General features: G+C 43.1%; 1 protein-coding gene across 2 annotated transcripts in view; it reads right to left on the reverse strand.

The window, feature by feature from the left end:
* LOC118638407 (zinc finger protein 582) overlaps positions 1 to 23,143 on the reverse strand; it is a 43,817-nt gene that overhangs the window by 13,124 nt on the left and 7,550 nt on the right. The window contains exons 1-2 of one of the 2 annotated variants that reach the window (XM_036274213.1): positions 1,559 to 1,656; positions 1,059 to 1,150 (exon numbers count right to left, since the gene is read on the reverse strand). In XM_036274213.1, coding sequence (XP_036130106.1) covers positions 1,059 to 1,150; positions 1,559 to 1,577 — 111 coding nt within the window. In that variant the 5' untranslated portion in view covers positions 1,578 to 1,656. Of the gene's footprint in view, positions 1 to 1,058; positions 1,380 to 1,558 lie in introns of those variants that run through there. The other variant, XM_036274211.1, reaches the window with a different exon arrangement.

Raw genomic sequence — 23,143 nt, forward strand, 5'->3', positions numbered from 1 at the left:
ATAGGTAACCTCCTTAAAGCTGTTTGGGTGGGACAACTGGAACCTGGTTCATATATATATATTTATGAGACACAGCTAACAAATGACAAACAGAACTATTTGCGTTTTAAGAAGCCACACAATCAAATGGGGAAAAGATATCCTTTCAAACTGTGCCAAAAATGCTGCCCTTCCCCCTCCTGCCTGCCAAACATCACCTATCCCTTCAAAACATGGCTCAAAATCATCCCATAGTATACACTCCCTAACTTACTCCCACAGCACATATACACCAACAGCTCCTTCTAGCCCATCTCATAGGACCAGTCCAAGCACTTGCAGTCTAGAACCTTTCTGTTCCACATTTTCCACCACCATGCTGTGGGCTACTTGAGAGGAGCTAAAGCTCAGCCATCTGTTTCTCAGGGACTGGTAAGAAGTGGATGCCAAACAAACCAGGTACAGCACAAAGAGTGGTCATGTTTCCCCCAAGGAGTACCCTTTGGCTTCCTCAGAGTCCCTCAGAGAAAACTGGCACAGGGAGGGGCTGAATCACTTGCTCTATGAAGATGAAACACTGAATGGGTTGGAGAGGAAGTGGGGAGAAGGCTCTCGGCTATCCCCACAGCTCTTCATCACTCACCAGAACGTGAGAAAATGGGAACCAAATCCCAGAGCAGGTCTCTTAAACGGAAAACTTTTAGCGCCCCCATGTTCACTGCAGCATCATTTACAATAACCAAGATATGGAAGCAACCCAAATGCCCATCAACAGACAAATGGATGAACAAGCTATGTTACATTTACACAATGGAATATTACTCAACCATCAAAAGGAATGAAATCTTGCCATTTGGTTGCCATAAGGGTTGGGGTTTCGGTGGGGGGAGGCCAGCCTAAATTTAAAAAAACCATAAAAAAAGAAAAAGAAATCTTGCCATTTGTGACAACATGGGTGGCTAAGTGAAATAAGTCAGACAGGAAAAAACAAATACCATATAACTTCACTTATATGTAGAATCTAAAGAACTGAAAAGCAAGGCCGAATTTCAGGGAGGAGACAGGAAATGTTAACTCACCTGGGACGTGGCTTGGGGTTCATTTCCTGTGCCGACTGCCTCCTGTTTGGGCCTGCTCTGCTGTAGTCGGGCGGCGTCCCTGGAAGGCAGAGCTGGGGGACGGGGAGAGAAAGGAGCGATCAGGTCTACACCGCATCCTGAATCACCATCCTGGAAGCGCTGCGTCCCAGCTGAGTCTTCCTCCGGGCACGATTAGATGTGGCTTCCGCAGGTGGCGAACCCAACACTCCGGCACCGGCGGGATGAGGCCAGCGATGAAGGGGCAGCTGGGATGTGGCCATCACTCCACCTGGGGCGGCCACGAGAGGGGCGGGGTATCCGGTCGCCGCGAGCATGGAAATGGAAGTGTCTGGTGAGGTGACCCCAGGCCAGCCCAGGTCCCTCCCTGCACCGCTTCGTGAGGCTCCGACTCACGTTCAACGTCCGGACCTTTGAATACCCTCCCCCTTGAGGGGATGAAGTCGTCCCCGGCCACCCACAAGGCCACCTGTCACCCTCACCTCTGTTCACAAGCCCCATGGTCACGGCTCGTCGCTGGCCCTGGGATATGAGGCCATTCCTGGAGCGCGGCCTTCCCGGGCCCCGGCGGACCAGAGCGGCCGGGGTCGCCGCCGTCGGGCCTCGGCCCGGCCCGGGCTTTGTGCAGGGCACACCTCGCCGCACCGGGGACCCTCGCTCGCGGGCCCCCGCGCTTCCGGCCGCCCTCGCTGCCCTCCGCATGTCCCCGCGGACACAGCTACGCACCCCCGGCGCTCCCGACCCCCAGCAGCCTCGTTCCCGCCCTGCGCGGAGCCCGGCGGTGAACCCACGACCGCACAGGGTGCGCGCCAGCCGGTAGCGCGTACCCAACGGAAGTAGGCGTGTCCGCCACCGCCGCGCCCTCTGGGAAATGTAGTCCTACCGGGGTCGCGAAGGCGTCGGGCGGAGCACGGACTGCCAGAGAGGCAGGGCCACCCCCGGTCAGGGCCCGACCAGAAGTAGCTGCGGCCCATGGGCTTCTGGGAATTGGTGCCCAGGTTGGAGTGCAAACGCGCGGTTGCTAGATGGGGGCGGGGCTTGTGGCAAGGGGCGGAGTCGCGCGGGTGAACGGACACCCCGCTGGGCAAGGTAGGGAGGGCGGTCCCCAGATTGGCCTCTCTCGCAGGGTGTCACCGTGGACAGAATGGGGAACAACCCTGGGCCATGCCAGCGACCAGAGTGTGACTGCTGGGATGTGTGTATGTGTGTGTGTGTGTGTGTGTGTGTGTGTATGTATGTATGTGTGTGTGTAACTTCATGTGCTGAAGCGCATCCTTGACCCCAAGTGCATCCCTTCTCCCCAGACACTTGGGCCTCCCAACCTGCCATACCCATTCTCCAAAAGCAGCTTCCCATATACTTGCAGACTCTAGGTCTGAGCAATTTTTTTTATCCTTACCAGAGGACATTTTTCCATGTTTTGTTCAAACAGAGTGGGAGGGAGAGAGAGAAACATTCAGGTGAAAAGGACACATTGAGTGGCTGCCACCGCATGACCCAACCAGGGCCAGGGACAAACTGCAACCAAGGTACATGCCCTTGAATGGAATCAAACCCATGACTCTCTGGTCTGTGGGCCAATGGTCTAAGCACTGAGCCAAACTAGCCAGGGCTCTTGGGTTACATTTTTTTTATTTTAATCCTCACGCAAGGATATTTTTCCATTTTTGTTCAGATAGAGTGGGAGGGAGGGAGAGAAACATCAATGTGAGAGAGACACATCAACTGGTTGCCTCGCGCACAACCCCGACCAGGGCCGGGACGAACCGCAACCGAGGTATGTGCCCTTGAATGGAATTGAACCCTCGACTCATTGGTCTACCACTGAGCCAAACCGGCCAGGGCCAGAAATTATATTTTCAATTAATAAACTACAAACACTTTCTATGAGTCTAGAGCTCCATCTCCTTTTGCATAATAAGCTCCTGAAATGATTTTCCATAATTTAAGTAAACAATTTACTAGTGTTGGACATTATAGTTGTTCCAGATTTTTTTCAATTCTATAATAAATGTGCTATGTATGTATATTTCTGCACCTGTGCTTTTCAAGAAGATAAATATCTAGATGTAGAACTGTGGCAGAGTGATTAGTTACACTTGAAATCTTGACAGTTAACACCACATTGTCCTCTAAAGTGGCTTTCTACCAATTTACCCTCTCAATATATAAAAACATGGCTTCTCACATCTGCAACAGTACTGGATTATTAGGCACCCTTTACATTCACATGTGCTGGTTTGTATTGGTAGTAAGGACTTCCAGATTTTGCATTTATCTGATAATTAGTATGATAAAATACTCTATTTTGTTTGTTTTTAGCTCTTCATGGAAAAGTTGCCTCTCGGTATGCTTTGCCAGACTGAACATCTTATCTGATCCTTGCTGGTTTTCAACAGCACTTTTGATGAGGGCTACATCCTTCACAATATGTTTAAAATATCTCTCAGCCTGTCATGTGGCCGTTAACATTGCCTCCAGTGTCTTATACCATGGAAAAGGATTAAATCTTTTACATGGTCCCATGTGTCACTCTCTTCATAGCTCCTAACTCTGTATCCTGTTTAGCAAAGTCATCTTCAACACAAAAGGATAGAAATATTCTACATTCTGCTCTAGAATCTTCATATTATGTTTCCTATTACATCTTTACTCCATATTCAATGCAATTTTCTGTAAGGGATGAAATGCAGATCTGACTTTATTTCTAGTTGCAGAACTAATTGTCAAACACCATTTAAATAATCCATCCCTCATAGTGATACATCAAAAATACCACTTTTGCACCCTGGCTAGTTTGACTCGGTGGTTAGGTCATTGGCCCACGGACTAGAGTCACGAGTTTGATTCCAGACAAGGGCATGTACCTGGTTGGGGTTGTGCGGGAGGCAGCCAGTCAATATGTTTCTCTCACATCGATATTTCTCCCCCTCATACTTTATCTGAAGATAAATGTAAAAATATCCTCAGGTGAGGATAAAAAAAAAATTTTTTTTTAAATACCACTTTTGCAATATATTAAATTCATGGGTATGTGATCTTTAAAAATTTCCTTGAGATGCTTGCCTAGTTACCATTCTACATGAATTTCATAAGAAAACAGTCAATGTAAAAATATCCTACAAGGATTGTGACCGCAATTGAGTGAATGTACAGACATCTATACAATAATGAAACTGCCATGTAAAAACTAGTATATATCTCCATTTATTCAGATTCTGCTCTTCTTCAATAGAGGGTAGTAATTTCCTTTCTACATATAACCATGAGTAAATTCATCTATAATTTCATTTTTTCTAGGGTTGATATCACACTGGAATTAGCCTCATGGCAAAAGTGGAGTATTTCAAGTATTTTTTTCTATACTCTACAACAGCTTAATTACTAGTTCCTTGGAGGTTAAGAATTAATCTATGGCCCTGGCTGGTTTGGCTCAGCAGTTAGAGCACTGACCCACGGACCAGAGAGGCCCAAGTTCAGTTCCTGCTAAGGGCACATACCTCAGTTGCAGTTTGTCCCAGGCGCCGGTTAGGGTTGTGTGGGTGGCAACCACTCAATGTGTCTCTCCTGCATCGATGTTTCTCTCTCTCTCTCTCTCTCCCTCCTGCTCTATCTGAAGATAAATGCAAAAATGTCCTCAGGTGAGGAAAAAAAAATTAAAAAATTAATCTATGAACCCAGGTAACTTTAAACAGGGTGACTATTCAAGTTCTCTATTTCTTTACTTTTAAATATCAGCAATATTTATTTATTTTTGCCTGGACTAAACAGCATCTTTATTCTTCCCAGCAAAACCTTATTCAATGGTCCTAGTCTTATCCAGAGCTCCAGACAAGACCTGTCACATATTCTATGCATCAGGTCATAGAATTTCCTCATCAACCAAAGAACACAGCCTCAGATTCATGAGAAAGCCACTCTATTACTTTGTTAAAACACCAAGCTTTAAACATACTAATGCTAATCCTCATCATCCACCAAAAGGTAAGAGTTCTAGTTCCAAAGTTGCCATGCACCTTGGCTGGATGGCTAAGTTGGCTGGAACATCATCCTGTGCACCAAAAGGTTGTGGGTTCGATTCCTAGTCAGGGCACATATCTAGGTTGTGGGTTTAATCACCAGCCAGGGTGCGTATGGGAAGCAATCAATATTTCTCTCTCTCATCGATGTTTCTCTCTAAACATATCCTCAGGTGAAAAAATTTTTTTAAATGTTATGATAACGTGGCACTGATATACTGCTTTCCAGAGTTTGTTTACTGTTTCAAAAGATATTTAAAACAGACTCTGAAGAATACTGACCTAACATTAAACAAGCACTTGGAGTCAGGAACCATGCTAAGCACTTCATATACAATGACTAGTAAAATTTCATAAGGTTTTAAGAGGAAAGTAATATTTACATTTTTAAAAGAACACTGTTGTGTAGTGTGAAAAATGAACTTGAAGGGGACAAAAGAGTATTTGAGCAAACCAGATTTTACACAATAGGAATAGTCCAGGGGAAAGGACTGTGTTTTGGACTAGGGCAATGAGAACTGAAAGTAGCTGAATTCCAAAAATATTTAGCAGATATATCCACAGGCCTTGGTGCCTTGGAAGGTGAGGAAAAGCTGGCTGCCTGAGCTGACTCTGTAGCATGAATTTTCTGATGATGAACAAGGTGTACACTTTGTCTGAAGACATTTCCACATTCCTTACACTTATAAGATCTCTCTCCAGTATGAATTCTTCTAATGTGTAGATGTAGGTGTCCAACCCGGCTAAAGGTTTTTGTACATTCCTTACATTCATATGGTTTTTCTCCTGAATGAATTCTCTGATGAGCAGTAAGGGACTGACGATGGCTAAAGGCTTTGCCACATGCACTACACTCATAAGGTTTCTCACCAGTGTGACATCTTTGATGACAAATGAGGGATGACTTGGTCCTAAATGTCTTCTCACACTCAACACATTCATAAGGCCTTTGCCCAGTATGAAGTCTCCAATGCTGAGCACGGGATGAACTATCACTAAAAGCTTTTCCACATTCAGTACATTTATAGGGTTTCTCTCCAGTATGAACTCTCAGATGTCGAATGAGGTGGGTAGTCCGGCTGAAGGCCTTACCACATTCCTTACACTCATAGGGTTTCTCTTCAGTATGAATTTTATAATGTTGTGCAAGGTGTGCCCTCTGGTTGAAAGCTTTACCACATTTCTTGCATTCAAAGGGCTTCTCTCCAGTATGAATTCTCTGATGAGTGGCCAGCTGTGAACTGATGCTAAAAGCTTTCCCACATTCCTTACATTCAAAGGGTTTTTCACCAGTATGGATTCTCAAATGGCTAGCAAGGTGTATACTCTGCCTAAAGCCTTTCCCACACTCCTTACATTCATAAGGTTTCTCTCCAGAATGTACTCTTTGATGTTGAGTGAGGGATGCATGATGGCTAAAGGCTTTGCCACAGACATCACATTCATAGGGCTTCTCTCCTGTGTGAATTCTCTGATGTACAATAAGGGATGAGCCATAGCTGAAGGTTTTTCCACACACATTACATTTGTAGGGTTTCTCTCCAGTATGAATTCTCCTATGTTGAATAAGGCCTATGTGGTCACTGAAGGCTTTCCCACAGTCGACACAGTCAAAGGGTTTCTCACCAGTGTGATAATATCTCCAGTGACGAATAAGAGATGTGTTCTGCCTGAAGGCTTTCCCACATTCAATGCATTCGTAGGGTCTTGTGCCAGTGTGACATCTTTGATGTCGGGCAAAAGATGAGCCATCACTGAAGGCCTTTCCACATTCCTTACATTCGTAAGGCTTCTCCCCAGTATGAATTCTCTGATGCTGAGCAAGGTGTGCAGGCTGGCTGAAGGCTTTTCTACATTCCTTACATTTATACGGTTTTTCTCCAGTATGAATTCTTTGATGTTGAATGAGGTGTACGTTTTGGCTAAAAGCTTTCCTGCATTCTTTACATTCAAAAAGTTTCTCTCCGGTATGTGTTCGGTGATGTTGAGAAAGGTGTTGACTCTGGTTGAACGCTTTCCCACATTCCTTACATTCATAGGGCTTTTCACCAGTATGGATTCTCTGATGAACCGTAAGCGATGACCTTTGGGTGAAGGTTTTCTCGCATTCATTACATTTGAAAAGTTTATTTGCTCCATAGACTCTCTTGTGTTTTCTTACCATGGAATTTTTGGAAAAGCTTTTTTTATCAGACTTGTGATTATAAACATTCTCTCCTACATTGTGGACAAATTTCCCAGATTTGTTATATTTGTGGTCTATTTCATTAGTAAGGGTTTCTTTATAAATGAATGTTTCTTGCCTGGTAAATGACTCTTGACTTATCAGCTTCCTCTCAAAAAAATCTTCACCTTTCCAATTTTCTCCAAAAATGGAATGCTCAAGTCCATAGCTTGTAATGCTCTCCATTAACACATCATCATACATAAATGGCTTCAGAGATAATTCTTGTATCTCATACCTAGATTCCCAGTCTGAAAGATCAAAAAAGGAAAGTTTCCTTTCATGGACTATAACAAAGAAAATATTTAACATGGAAAAGGTGATTCAAAATTAATAAATTCCACAAATAACATTATTTACAGGCATACCAACTGAAAAATATGCAAAAAAGATCCCAGAGATTGAAAGATCATAGAAGAACATGAAATTGGTGATTAAGAAAACTAACGATAATGAGGTCCTGGAGACGTAGTATTCAAGGAAAATGATATGTTTTATCTTTGTTAACAACAGACTATAAATTAAGTTTCCTTCCTCTATTCTCTTCACTTCTAATTGATTTGCATAACAGCTTAAATAGTTTAAAATATGAGTATCATCACAGCAGTATTATCCCTACTGATGTTCAAAAATCTCTACAATTCTCAACCACAAATATCTTATGCTTTGTGACATCCCTTGGAGTTTAGGTGAAATCCTGGAGTTATCTTTTCATACTCAGAAAACAGTATCACTTGGCTCTGGCTGGGTAGCTCAGTTGGTTAAAGCATTGTCCTGATATGCCAAGGTTGTGGGTTCAATATCCAGTCAGATTCAACCAATGAATGTAAAGATTCAACCAATGAATGTAAAATAATTGGAACAAATGTTTCTCTCTCTCTCAAATCAATAAATTTAAAAAATTAAAAGAAAATAGTATCTCTATGAACTATCTCTATGTGCTTCCATACAGTGAACTCATTTCTCATACATCCTAAACTTCAGACTGCATATTAAGGAATGCTTTCATTCATCCCTTCACTTTCACTAGTCCTGGAAAAGGTGTCACTTCTCAGGCCACATCTCAATGGGATTTGGCTATGTGTGCTTTTGAAGAAAACTAGTTTCATAATATGTAGATTGGCATCATTATTATTGACCTTGTTTTTATTTACTGCCATATAAGTTTTTTTCTTGCCTTTTCATCTAGACAACAAGTCTTGAAGACAGAATAAATGTGCATAAACACTAGACTCACTTGGTCTCTAAGGCTGAGAGACTTCTGTCTTACCTCAACACACCTGTCACGTACTTGAAGCATACTGAGTGTGTTGCATAGTTTAGAAAACTCTGGACTAAACGTATAGTGGAAAAACAAAAAAGTGACAGAGGATATGGTTGGGGAAGTAGAAAATCGCTGATCACAAAGGGGCTGATAGAGTTTAGATTTTTCTTATTTGTAACAGGAAACCAAAGAAAGGTTTAAAGCAGCATATATAATTGTAAGCAGCACCTGTTTTGGATTAGGAAAGACTCAGGAAACCAGGAAGCTTATATATATGTCTGTATGGCAAAAGAAAAGGGGATAGAAATGAGCTGGATAAAGATTTTTTGAAAAATGAACTATTAGAGAGGAGAGTCAAATAGAAGAAAAGATATTTGGAAAGCCCATGCTAAGTGGTAACATTTCAGCCATCCCCCAGGGCCTGGAGGGCTTGAGAAGACTTCTAAGAGGTGTAAGTGAAGAGGTATTACCTTTGAAAATGGCTGAGCCTTTACCTAGAAAGGATTCCCCTATTTGGTTCTCTCCCATACTTACCTGGTAATGGGCTTCCTGTCATCTCATTCTTGATCTTCCAAGGCTCCTTCCCTTGCTCCAATAAAGAGATCACATATGGCTTAGAGATGCAAAGTCCTGCATGCAAAAAAAAAAGACATAAATATTGGCCATGTTTTGGGTATTTCATACTATAAGCCAGTTCTTTAATGCTGATGGCATACCATACTAGGAATGATTAGATCAAGAAGTACAGCACATTTTTAGGACATACTACATAAAATTTCTGCCATAGTCTAGTGAGACTGCCATCAGTCAACTCTATAAAAGTTAGACAATTTTCTAAGGGGTCTGGTGAAGAAATTTAGCCCAGCATTTTCTAAAGATCATCTGACAGTAGTTAAGTAAATATTGTAAAGAGCCACTAGAGATAGAGTTTGAAATTTCAGTCAAGTTAACTGACTGCTTTTTAAAAAGTCAACAGCCTAGCCCTGGCCGGTTTGGCTCAGCGGTTGGAGCATCGGCCTGTGGTCCAGAGAGTCCCAGGTTCAGTTCCCGCTAAGGGCACGTACCTCGGTTGCAGTTTGTCCCCGGCCCCAGTTGGGGTCATGTGGGTGGCAGCCAGTTGGTGTGTTTCTCTCTCTCTCTCTTCCTCCCTGTCTCCCTCCCTCTGTCTGAAGAGAAATGCAAAAATGTCCTCGGGTGAAGATTAAGAAAAAAAAAAAAAGTCAACAGCCTTGGCTGGTGAGGCTCAGTTGGGCATCATCCTGTGCACCAAAAGCTTGTCAGGGCACATGCCCAAGGTTGTGGGCTCAATCCCCAGTAGGGGACATGTAGGAGGCAGCCAATCAATGTTCAGCTCTCACATCAATGTTTCTCTTTATCTCTCCCTTCCTCTCTCTAAAAATAAATAAAAATATATATGTATGTATAAAAAAGTCAATACTCTTCTGAAGTATATAATAGAATCCAGAGTCTCTACAATATATTATTTATAGTGTGTAGGACAAAAATCCAAATTACTAGACATAAGAAGAAAGAGGAAAAAGTGAATTCTATTCAGAAGAAAAGGTAATCAATGGAGATCCCAACCTGCAATAATGCAAATGTTAGAATTAACAGATCAGGATTTTAAAACTGCTATTGTATCTATATTCAATAATACAAAAATATATATGTAATTTCTCAGCAGAGAAATAGAAATTATGAAAAAGAACCAAGTAGCCCTGGCTGGTTTGGCTCAGCGGTTGGACCATCGGCCTGCGGACCAGAGAGTCCCGGGTTCGGTTTCCGCTAGGGGTATGTACCAAAAAAAAAGAATCAATTGGAAAGTTTAGAATTGAAAAGTACAGTGTCTCCAGTTTTAAAATTTACCAGATGGGCTTAACAAGATATTAAAGAAGATAAGGAAATACAGTCAGTGAACCTGAAGATATATCAATAGAAATGATCTAATTTGAAAAATAGAGAAAAAGATTTTAAAAAGTAAACAGATTCTTAGTTCCTTGGGCACAATATCAATCATATTTGTAACTGAAATCCCAGAAGCAGAGAGCTGAAAAAAATACTTGAAAATATAATGGCCAAAAATGTCTCAATTTTAATGAAAGATATAAATTTAGTTTCAGAAGCTCAGTGAACCATAAGCAGGATAAAAGCACCCTCTAGAGAACAGACAGCTAGTCTACCCAATGAGATGGTCCCAGGGCTGAGAAGAGTCCATGTTCGTTTCCCTGATAACATCTGAAGCCATATTCATAGTTTGTGCTTAAATGGTTCACTTATTGCATGTTAATAAAAAAATACAAATTTTAAAATTGATATTCTGAATCTATAGAATTCCTGCTATAATCTTAGTGAACTTGTTACTGCCTGCTGGTGATAACAATACTATGAGGAACAAGAGAGCACAGGAGACTAGTAAGAGTCACATTGTGGCCTGTGCTTCCAACTGCTTAAAAAGCATACCCATAGCCTTGGCCAGTGGTTAGAACATCAGCCCGTGGACCAAAGAGTCTTGAGCTCAATTCTGGTCAAGGGCAAGTATGTTGGTTGAGGTTCGGTCCCCATCCCTGGTCCTGGTCATGAGGGAGGCAACCAATCAATGTGTCCCTCTCACATCGATGTTTCTCTCTCTCTTCCCCCCCTCACATTCTATCTGATGATAAATGGAAAAATATCCTTGAGTGAGGATTTAAAAAAAAAAGTGTACCCATAGACTATCTGATAGACATAAAATTTAATGACTAAATATGAAATTTCTGTTAATCTAAATGTCCTCATTGTTTCCCGATTCTATTCTGACCTATAATGAAAGAAGTTTCACCCTAGCCGGTTTGGCTCAGCGGTTAGAGCATCGGCCAGTGGACCAATGAGTTGTGGGTTCAATTCCGGTCCAGGGCACATACCTCGGTTGGGATTCATCCCCGGCTTTGGTTGGGGTCGTGCAGGGGGCAGCCACTCGATGTGTCCCTTTCACATTGATGTTTCTTGCTCTCTTTCCCTCCCATTCTATCTGAACAAAAATGGAAAAGTGTCCTCGGGTGAGGATAAAAAACAAAGCAAACAAACAAACAAAAAAGTTTCAATAATAAATAAAAATGTAAAGAGTCCTTAAGGGTAGATTCTGAATTATGCACAGGGGAAAAGGTCCTCACCTAGTGATACCAGGCTCTGATAGTTCTCCAACATCATACTCCTGTATAAACTCCTCTGAGCGGGATTCAGCCAGTCCCATTCCTCCTGGGAAAAGTCTATTGCCACATCCTTGAATGTCACCAAAGATGTATCCTGAAATGACACAAATACATTCTTGATTAACCAATGCGCATGTCCACACATGACTCCAAGAGCTTCAAGGCAGAACCTACACCTATGGTTGAACTTTCAAAAAACAAAAACAAAAAGAATATCTAAATTGATACTTTGCATATGGTACTTTGAGATACAGTGTTCTGGTGAGAAGAGCACTTTTTTTTTACACAACAAAACTAACAAATACATTTAGTATACAATTTCTTATGCTATCACATAACCTGAGTAAACTGGGAAGCAATATGAGGAATCTCCCAGCATCAGACAGACCACAGCGCATCCAACCCTTATATACTGCTGCTAAGAAGGTAAAATGGCACAGCCACTCTGAAAAACAGTTTGGCAGTTTCTTAAAAAGTTAAATATGAATTTACCATATTAGCCAGCAATTCTACTCCTAGGTTAATCTACCCAAGAGGAATGAAAACATGTCCATTAAATGTTGACAGGAGCATTATTCGCGACTGCCAAAAAGTGGAATCAACTGATGTCTATCAAATGATGAATGGATAAGATGTGACACATCTTTTAGTGAACTACTATTAGCAATAAAAGGAAAGGAAATGTTTATACATGTTGCAACATGGATGAAACTAAAAAATCTAAAACAGTGAAAAAAGTCTATAAAAGGCTATAAATGACTATATTATTGTATGATTCCATTTACATGAAATGTCTGAAAAGTCCAATCTAAGACTTAAAGTAGATTAGTGGTTGTCTGGAGGTGGAGATGGGAACAGGGAGTAACGTAAGTGGGAGTCAGGGATCTTTTTTTGGGGGGGGGGGAAACGTGCCCCTAGTGGAAACCAAACCCATGACTTTCTGGTCCACAGGCTGACGCTCCAACCGCTGAGCCAAACCAGCCAGGGCTTTTTTTTTTTAACGAAGGATCTTACTGAGGTAATGAAAATGATTTAGAATTGGATTATAATAATTACACAACTCAATGAATTTACAAAAATAATGGAATTGTACCCTTAAAGTGTTAAATATCTTGGAATGTAAATGATACCTCAATAAAGTTGCTTAAAAAATAGAAACCTAGCCCAAGCGGTGTGGCTCAGTGGTTGAGTATCGACCCATGCACCAAGAGATCACCAGTTTGATTCCTAGTCAGGGCACATGCCCAGGTTTCAGGCTTGATCACTAGTAGGGGGTGTGCAGGAGGCAGCCAACTGATGTTTCTAACTTTCTCTCCCTCTCCCTTCTCCTCTCTCTAAAAGTCAATAAAAACATATTGGGGAAAAAAAACCCCAAAAACCTAGCATTATAAATTATCTAGAAAGTGATGATTTGGAGGCATTACTGCCATAAGTATTCAATATTTAGAATATCTACACTCCAGAGATACACACAAATAAAAATAATAAAAAATAATCCATTAAATACTGGAAAAGTACTGGTTAACTATCTCTTTCCTGCAATGATATAAACATAGAGTTCAAATAAGGTTATCAAAGTCATACCTAACCCATCAAATGGCTAATACCCAAAACTCTTTCATTACTCATCTTTCCAGAGTTCTCCTGACTGTTCATTTTTAAAAAAATTTTTTAATTGACTTTTAGAGAGAGAGGAAGAGAGAAGAAGAGAGAAACATCGATGTGAGAACAAAACATCTATCTGCCACCTCCTACATGACCCCCACTGACAGAGAGTGAGAGAGAGAAACATCGACGGGGAGAGACACATTGACTGGATGCCTCCCACACAAGCCTGACCAGGGCCGGGGACCGAACTGCAAGTGACGTACGTGCCCTTGACTGGAATCGAACCCGAGACTCTTTGGTCTGAGGGCTGATGCTCTAACCACTGAGAAAAATCAGCCAGGGTTACAAATAAAGTTTATTTTTTAAAATTTAATTTTTAAAAATTAACCCTATCAAGAGGAAGATATCAGAGCTTCAAACTATGTCTAAGAATTTTTTTAATATGCAAAGTCCAGCGCTTAACTCAAAATAATGAGGCACATAAGACAAAATCAAGAGGAAAAAATGAGAAAATAAAAAGAAACTCGTAAGAGATTCATATAACGGACTATCAAAAGAATTATGATGAATATTTTTAAGGAATTAAAAGGAAAGATGGTGACATTAGGCAGAATATGGGAAACTATATAAAACAATTAAATAGACATTCTAGAACTAAAAATGCAATAATGGAAATTTAGAATTCAATGATGAATTTAACAGATTAGAGAGCGGAAGAGAATAAAAGCATAAGTAACATAAAAAAATATGCAAAATATCTAGCACTTATATAATTTTGAAGGAGAGGAAAGGGTCAATCAAACACTAACATTTGAAAAGACAATGACTGAAACATTTCCAAAACTGATGAGACACCAACAACCCTGAACAATGACTTAAAACAAAACAGTGATGAAATTATGTTTGAAGGCTGACAAAAAAGAAATGTGTGTGTGTGTATCTGGGATGTTGGATTGTTAATGGACTACAATTTTATCATCCATAGTAGTAGGTTCATAGATAATATCTAAAACTAAAATAATCAGGTACTAGTGTTCCAAACATATATTTAGGAATATGAAGTTAAATATCAGAACAACTAAGACAAGTGAAGGGTAATATTATGGAGATCCCCAATTTATTCCTACAGGACTAATGAGGGGGAAAAAGTCCAAATGGTATGCTAATTGGTGCCTGTGACTTTGAATGCAATGTCAACACCACCACAATGCACACAAACTCTGGAAGTTCTGTGTCTCTGGAAAATTCATTAGATAATTCATAAAGTGGTATTAACATTGAAAGAGACACAGAAACCCAAAACCCATAAATCTTTTTGAATACTTAATGACCTCTGACAGTGGACATGGGGAGCTGTGTTCTAAAATTAATTTAGTATGTGACTTTTCATATAAAATATGTAGTTAAAACATACAATAAGGGGGCACTGACTCTCTTCATTTTTATGAAAGTGTGTTCCCACTTGGAAAAACTTCTCTTTGGGAATCTACTTATGGGGAAAATTCAGTTCCCTTTATATTCAAGGTTCTTTTAGATTATGTATTTTTATATTACGTGATTAAGAACAAGTAAAACGGAGCTCTCCCTCCCGGAGGGAGCACACTTGTGCCTTTCCTCTTCCCTTCCCACCTCTCCCCTTCCCTTCTCTTATGGAAACCTAAACAAACAAACAAACAAACAAACAAAAAAGAACAAGTAAAACGGAAAGTAGCCCAGCAACAAAATCAAATATATGCAGGAATTTAATGCAAGATATAGGTGCCAATCCAAATCAGTGAGAAATAAATGCTAGGGGGGGGTCAAGTGGATAGGCAGCTGAAAAAAAAAAAAACGAACTTCTGTCTTACTTATCATAATAAGTTAAACATTTATGCAACAATTTACTGTAAACTAAATTTAATGTAATTTTGAGCCTTATCCTCATAGAAAAAGAATCATAAAATCAACTCTCAGTTTATCAGAAACTTAACTGTGATGGGCAAAACACATGTTGTAGGTGAAAACCAAAATATCTACACACTGTAAGGGTAGTCAGTTTTTTCAAACATGACACAAAAAACACTAACTATGAAGGAAAAACAGTGTTTCTCTATACATAAAATGTCCCTGAATGATATAGAAGACGCTGAGAATGGTTACTGTCTCATAAGAGAAGAACTGGGAAGCAAGAGGAAAGATTCAGGACCTTTGACTTTTCTTTTTTTTTTTAATCCTCACCCGAGGACATTTTTCCTTTTTTTTTTTTTTGTACAGACAGAGTGGGAGGGAGAGAGAGGAAGAGAGAGAGAGAGGGAAACATCGATGTGAAAGGGACACATCGAGTGGCTGCCACCCGCTCGACCAACCAGGGCCAGGGACAAACTGCAACCAAGGTACGCGACCTTAGCGGGAACCGAACCCAGGTCTCTCTGGACCGCAGGCAGACGCTCTAACCACTGAGCCAAACCGGCCAGGGCTGACTTTTCTTTTAAGTGCAGTTATTTAAATTTCACATTTGAAAAAATTAAGTAGGATGGGATTTTTTAGGTGAACAAATGAGGCTGGGAATTCATATGTAGAAACTAAAGAAAAACAGGAGAACGTAGGGATGTAATTAGAGATTTGGACACAATTCAGGTCAAGGGATGACTCCGACGCATTCCATGAACAGGACAGGGCTATCTGGACGCACATTTAACTTGGAACCCAGCTCACTAGTACTCACATCCCTCCATTCTGTACAACAGAGCTTTCTACAAGTGTCAACACTGAACTAAAATGTACTCATGAGGAGAGAGGAAGGGGCTCTGTGCCTCATCATACCCAGTTTCACTTCCCATTAGGTAGTGGAAGGATAGTGCCCCTAAGAAATGGTCACCAGACCCTTGGATAAGATGGTTCTTCAGGGAATTTTCAAAAGAAAAGTGCCCTGGGCAGTTGCTCAGCGGTTAGAGCTTCAACCCATGGATCAGAGTTCCGAGTTCGATTTCAGACAAGGGCATGTACCTTGGTTGTGGTTTGTCCCTGGCCCTGGTTGGGGTTGTGCAGGAGGCAGCCAATCAATGTCTTTCTCACATCGATGTCTCTCTTTCTCTCTCTCTCTCCCCTCCTACTCTATCTGAAGATATTTAAAAATATATCATCAGGTGAGGATTAAAAAAAAGAAGAAGAAGAAAAAGAAAACAAAAGAAGCATTACTAGGTCCTAAGAAGTAGGTCTGCCTTTCACGGAGGAGAAAGGAACTAACTAACCTGGGGCATGGTTTTCACTAGTTCAGCAGTTATTTTCACCTTCTCTTCCTGGCTTCTCTTGGAGAACAGCAGTGTCCTGGGAGGGCAAAGCTGAAAGAAGAGAAAGAATAGTGAGCCACAGGGCCTGCTCTGCACTCCCAGAATCACCAACCAGAAATCTGTCTTCCCTTCCTCCTGCCAACTTTCTTTGGTCCCACCCCCCACATAACTGGGAGATTATGGCTGTTGAGGGGGGTCTGTTTCTCTTATGTTTGAGATCCAAAATTTAATGTTTTTGTTTTTTTTCTAAAAGTTGTCTTCTCATTATTTGGTCTTATTACAAATAAAAATAGTAAGAGGTATGCTAGGTACTCTGAATAGATTCTATTCTCTCACTTGATTTTTGAAATAATCCCATTAAGTAGTTATTATTTCCTCTACTTTTTCTCTCCCTTCCTGCATCTCTGCTTCACGCTTTCACAGTCTAGAGTTAGAAAATCTGACTTCTGAATTTCATTTTCTATCCAAACCCTCACAGGCTTCACCATCCTCTCACCCTCTGACAACAGACACTTTAGCACCCAACTGGGCCACTCTCACTCTCACCTCTGTCCTCAGCTCTTTGGTCCCCCCTCCTCTTTGCCACCCAGAACTGAGGGTGTCTCCTACAGTCAGGCGCTCTAGTTACCACATATCTTGTTCCTTACTGGAAATCTTTGACTGGGGTCAGGGAATTCTCCAGAATTCTTACCCCAGCACACAATTCCGAAAGCAGCACCAGAAACTGCCAATGCTATCAGTCTTCAAAGTGGTCTCCCACACACAGCACAGCCACGTAGGGCCAGTCACAAGCACACAAGGTGACACATGAACACTAACACAAGACCCCACCCACACGTTTCCAGATCACACAGAAGACAGGATCACAAATACCCAAAGGAAGGCACACCACATGGAGTCCCACACACCACGGTCTCAAAGAGGCCACGGCTACGAACACACAGGGCAGCACACAAACATCACACACACCGAGGCTCATTGCCCTTAGCTCAGTCTCGCTCACACGTGCACACTCCACAATCTCACAGAGGTTGGACTGGCAAGACTCCGGGGCATGACCCATGATCAGGCTCTTTCCCACTCTGTTTGGTTTCACACACAATAATGTCACTAGTCTTTCTGCCCCCCCCCCCCCAAACACACTCAGTGGTCTCTTTCACAGACACATGGATTCCTCACTCACATACTCTAGGGTCACACTCAGAGATACACACATTCTGGTCTCTCACATTTTGATGTTTTCCCCTCTCTCACACACACACTGGTCTCTCTCTCTCATACACATACACTCTGGTTTCCTTCACAGACACATGGATTCCTCACTCACACACCCTAGGGTCTCACACACAGATACACACACACACACACACACACACACACACACAGATACACACATTCTGGTCTCTCACATTTTGATGTCCCCCCCCCCCACACACACACACTGGTTTTTCTCTCACACACACTCAGTGGTCTCTTTCACAGACACATGGATTCCTCACTCACACACCCTAGGGTCTCACACACAGATACACACACATAGATACACACATTCTGGTCTCTCACATTTTGATGTTTTCCCCCCTCTCTCTCTCACACACACTGGTTTCTCTCTCACACACACCCAGTGTCTCTTTCACAGACACATGGATTCCTCACTCACACACCCTAGGGTCTCACACAGATACACACATTCTGGTCTCTCACATTTTGAAGTTTTCCCCTCTCTCTCACACACTGATCTCTCTCACACACATTGGTTTTTCTCTCACACACACTCAGTGTCTCTTTCACAGACACATGGATTCCTCACTCACACACTCTAAGGTCACACACAGATACACACACATGGATACACACATTCTGGTCTCTCACATTTTGATGTTTTCCCCCCTTTCTCTCTCACACACACTGGTTTTTCTCTCACACTCACTCAGTGTCTCTTTCACCGGCACATGGACTCCTCACTCACACACCCTAGGGTCTCACACAGATACACACATTCTGGTCTCTCACATTTTGAAGTTTTCCCCTCTCTCTCACACACTGATCTCTCTCACACACACTGGTTTTTCTCTCACACACACTCAGTGTCTCTTTCATAGACACATGGATTCCTCACTCACACACTCTAAGGTCACGCACACACACACATGGATACACACATTCTGGTCTCTCACATTTTGATGTTTTCCCCCCTCTCTCTCTCACACACACTGGTTTCTCTCTCACACACACCCAGTGTCTCTTTCACAGACACATGGATTCCTCACTCACACACCCTAGGGTCTCACACAGATACACACATTCTGGTCTCTCACATTTTGAAGTTTTCCCCTCTCTCTCACACACTGATCTCTCTCACACACATTGGTTTTTCTCTCACACACACTCAGTGTCTCTTTCACAGACACATGGATTCCTCACTCACACACTCTAAGGTCACACACAGATACACACACATGGATACACACATTCTGGTCTCTCACATTTTGATGTTTTCCCCCCTTTCTCTCTCACACACACTGGTTTTTCTCTCACACTCACTCAGTGTCTCTTTCACCGGCACATGGACTCCTCACTCACACACCCTAGGGTCTCACACACAGATACACACATTCTGGTCTCTCGCACACACACTGGTCTCACACACAACCTCACGTACCAGACACACGGTGCCCGGCTCCCCCGCTGACTGGCTTCTCAGGTCCGTCACACACACACACACACACACACACACCCCACGACCCCCACCCCGCTCAGGCTCCCCGTGACTCTCACACCTGGTGACCTTTCACACCACGTTTCTCACACCCTCGGCCGCCCCAAGGCCCCGAACCTGGGACGACCGCGGCCTCGGCGCGCCCACCCGGCCTCCCAGCCGCACGGGCCGCGCGGGCCTCTGGGAAACGTAGTCGGCTCAGGGGCGACGGCGCAGCGCGCCCGACCCGGTCACCGCGTCCCGCCTCGCCTGCCCCGGCCCGCGCACCAGCGGCTCCGCTAGGAGGCCTGCTGCTCTCACGCGAAAGACCGGGAGTCGACGCCCGGGCTCCGACTGCGCAGGCGCCAAAAATCCAGCCCCGGGCGGACTAAAAGGGAGGAGCCTGTCGTGAGGGGCGGGGACTGGGCGTGGTTTAAGGAGAGGGACGTTGGGAGTGGGAGGGGAACGCGGTTTCAGAGCGTGTGACGTCACAAAACTCGAAGGGCGTGGCCCAGGGATTCCGGGGCGAGGCAGGGCTGCGCGCGAGTGTGCGCAGGCGCCTGGATGAGGCTCTCCGTTTTCTTCCCCCTCCCCTCCCCTGGAGACCGAAGCGTTCCTAGTTACCGGACCCAAGTGCCGCAGAGCCCGGCGCTAGGCCGCTGCGCCATTGGAGTGCTCTCGGTGTGGCTTTGTGAGCTGTGTCCGTGTGGCCACGGTGTCGTGGGTGCGGCCCTCGGTCTGTCCTCGGGAGTGTGATCTCCTTTCTGGGCTAAGTTTTCTGACACTGCGAACAGCGACTGGAACCCCGGCTGTGTTTAATCCATTCTGTGACTACAGCAAATTAGCACATTTCTCATCTGTAAATGCGAATATTATTACTATTATTATTAGTGTTCGGAGGCTGTGAATGACAGGACGTCTTTGGGACCAGACTGCTAGGATGGAGCCCCGTTCTGCCCCTTGCCAGAGTGGAAATGGTGCTTGGTATAGGAGACTAATAGTACCTGCACTGCAAATGGAACCAAATAAGGAAAGAAGGACGGAAGGAAGGAAGAAAAAAGAGAAAGAAGAGAGAAAGAGAGAGAAAAAGAGAAAGAGAGATGGGGGGGGGAAGAGAGAGAGAGAAAGAGAGCTCTGGCCAGTTTGGCTCAGTGATTAGAGCATCCGCCTGCGGTCCAGAGAGACCTGGGTTCCTTCCCACTAAGGGCGCGTACCTCGGTTGCAGTTTGTCCCCTGCCCTGGTTGGGTCGTGCGGGTGGCAGCCACTCGATGTGTCCCTTTCACGTTGATGTTTCTCTCTCTCTCTCTCTCTCTCTCCCTCTCACTATATCTGAACAAAAAATGGAAAAATGTCCTCTGGTGAGGATGAAAAAAAAAAAGAACACAGATGAAAACCTAACTGTTGGGAAAGTGCTCAGAGGCTGTTTCACAGTGCAGCAGTGCCCCCGTGTGGACAGAAGTAATAACTACAAAAACTCTGTCCTGGAAGCGAAGATTGCTATCACCGTTCTTCTCCCTCTGCCGGACGTTCCCCCCTAGGGGCAAATCAATTTACACTGACCAGGGATTGAATTTGCAGCCCAGGCATGTGCCCTGACTGGGAATCTAATCTACAACCTTTTGGTGCATGGGATGGTGCTCCAACCAAGCCACACGGGCCAGGGCCATAGTAGCTGATTTTTCTTTCATGTTGTACGATATCTTGGTAGGATAGTGTCTCTCCTGTTAGGACAGAACCAAAAGCCAAGAGATGACCTCTTTGCCTATTCTTTGGCTGTCAAGACACAAGCATTGTAATCTTGGCTTCAGGACATTAAATGTCAGGTGATGCAGACTGAGAGCCAGTCAAGTTTCATTTGGAGAGCACCACTGTTCGTCATTGAAGGGCTTGAGGAGCAGGCCAGGGATTTCCTAATCACAGGGTCGCATTTCACTTTGTTCTGAAAACTGATTTACTTAGGTTCCTCTCAGTTTTCAAAAGTGGGTTCCCTGCTATGCCATCCACTCAATGAGTTTTAAATTTTTTTTATTTATTCAATTTCAGAAAGAGAGATGAAGAGGGAGAAACATAGATTTGTTGTTCCACTTATCTAGATCTATGTGTTCATTGGTTGATTCCACTTATCTATATCTATGTGTTCATTGGTTGATCCTTGTATGTGCCCTGTCTGGGGTTCAAACCCACACCCTTGGCATCTGGGATGATACTCCAACCAAGCTACCCAGACAGGCAGCAAACTTATCTTCAGTGCCAGACAGCAAATACAGGCTTTGTGGTCAGTTTCCTCACAGCCACTCAGCTCTGCCCGTTGTAGACAATATGGAAATAAATGAGCATGGCTGTGTTCCAATAAAACATTACTCATAAAACAGGCAGCAGGTTAAATTTGTCTGTTGACCACTGCACCTGGCAGAATAGGACTTTTTTTTTTTTTTGCATTTATCATCAGATAGAGTGGGAGGGAGAGAGGAAGAGAGAAACATCGATGTGAGACACGTAGAGTGGTCGCCACCCACACAACCCCACCTGGGGCCAGGGACAAACTGCAACCAAGTCACATGCCCTTGGCAGGAACCGAACCCGGGACACTCTGGTCCACAGGCCAATGCTCTAACTGCTGAGCCAAACTGGCTAGGGCCAGAATAGGATATTATATAATGATAAACGGTATGATTCATGAATAGGACGTAAGTCACATTCAAACAATATAAATTATAAAGTAAGAATTGCTGGCCCTGGCCGGTTTGGCTCAGCAGTAGAACACTGGCCTATTGAACAATGAGTCTCGGGTTCGATTCCGGCCAAGGGCATGTACCTCGGTTGCGGTTCGTCCCTGGCCCTGGTGAGGGTTGTGCGGAAGGCAACCAGTTGATGTGTCCCTCTCATGTCCACGTTTCTCTCTCTCCCCCTTCTGCTCTGTCTGAAGATAAATGGAAAAATATCAAGTGAGGATTAAAAAAAGTAAAAATTTCTGGAAATTCCTGATCTTGGTCAAAAAAGGTCTATTTTAGGAAATTCTGATCCAATATATCAAATACTGTAAGACCATAGAGAATTTTATCATTATAATTCACAGGCTTAAATAGAATCTTGTATCCCCCACCAAAAATATAGAACATGCATTCTTTTCCAATGTTATGGAACATATATAAAAATCAATCCTGCACTTACCCACAAAGAAAAATGTCCAATTTTAAAAAGTAGGTATCGATTTCCAGGACACATTTACCAAGCATAATAAAATTTGAAGTATTATAATTTAGGATGTTTATGGCTGCACGTTTACAAGATATCCAACTAAAATCACCTTTAGCAGTAAAGATTTTTGTTCTTACATAACAAGGAATCAAAGAAGTTTCAGAAGTGGCCTCGTGGCTCAGTGTGGTCAGGGGTGTGGGTCACCTCTGTTTTCTCCTCTTGATTCCAAGATGGCTACAGTAGCTCCAGACATCATGTTCTCATAGGAAAATGTTTAAGAGCGGAAAGTGATAGGACAGGGAGTCCTAATATATGTCTCTTCTGAATGAGGAAAATCTTTCCCAGAAGCCCACAGACCCCTGGAATATATGTTATCCTGAGTTGCAGAGGCTGAAAATTAGCATGATATCTTCAGATTCTAAGGCAAAACACAGATGCTGTCAAAAGAAAGGGGAATTGAGTAGGGCTACTAGGTAGGTAGCCAACCCCTTCTGTCTGTGACATAAGTTATAAAAGATAACCCAAAACAATCAAACGATGTGGAAATTAAGATACTATGTCCTAAATTTAGTTTATTCTTGGATCAGGAAGAAATAAA

The sequence above is a fragment of the Molossus molossus genome, unplaced genomic scaffold (genome assembly GCF_014108415.1).
Source record: "Molossus molossus isolate mMolMol1 unplaced genomic scaffold, mMolMol1.p scaffold_m16_p_21, whole genome shotgun sequence".
Lineage (NCBI taxonomy): Eukaryota > Metazoa > Chordata > Mammalia > Chiroptera > Molossidae > Molossus > Molossus molossus.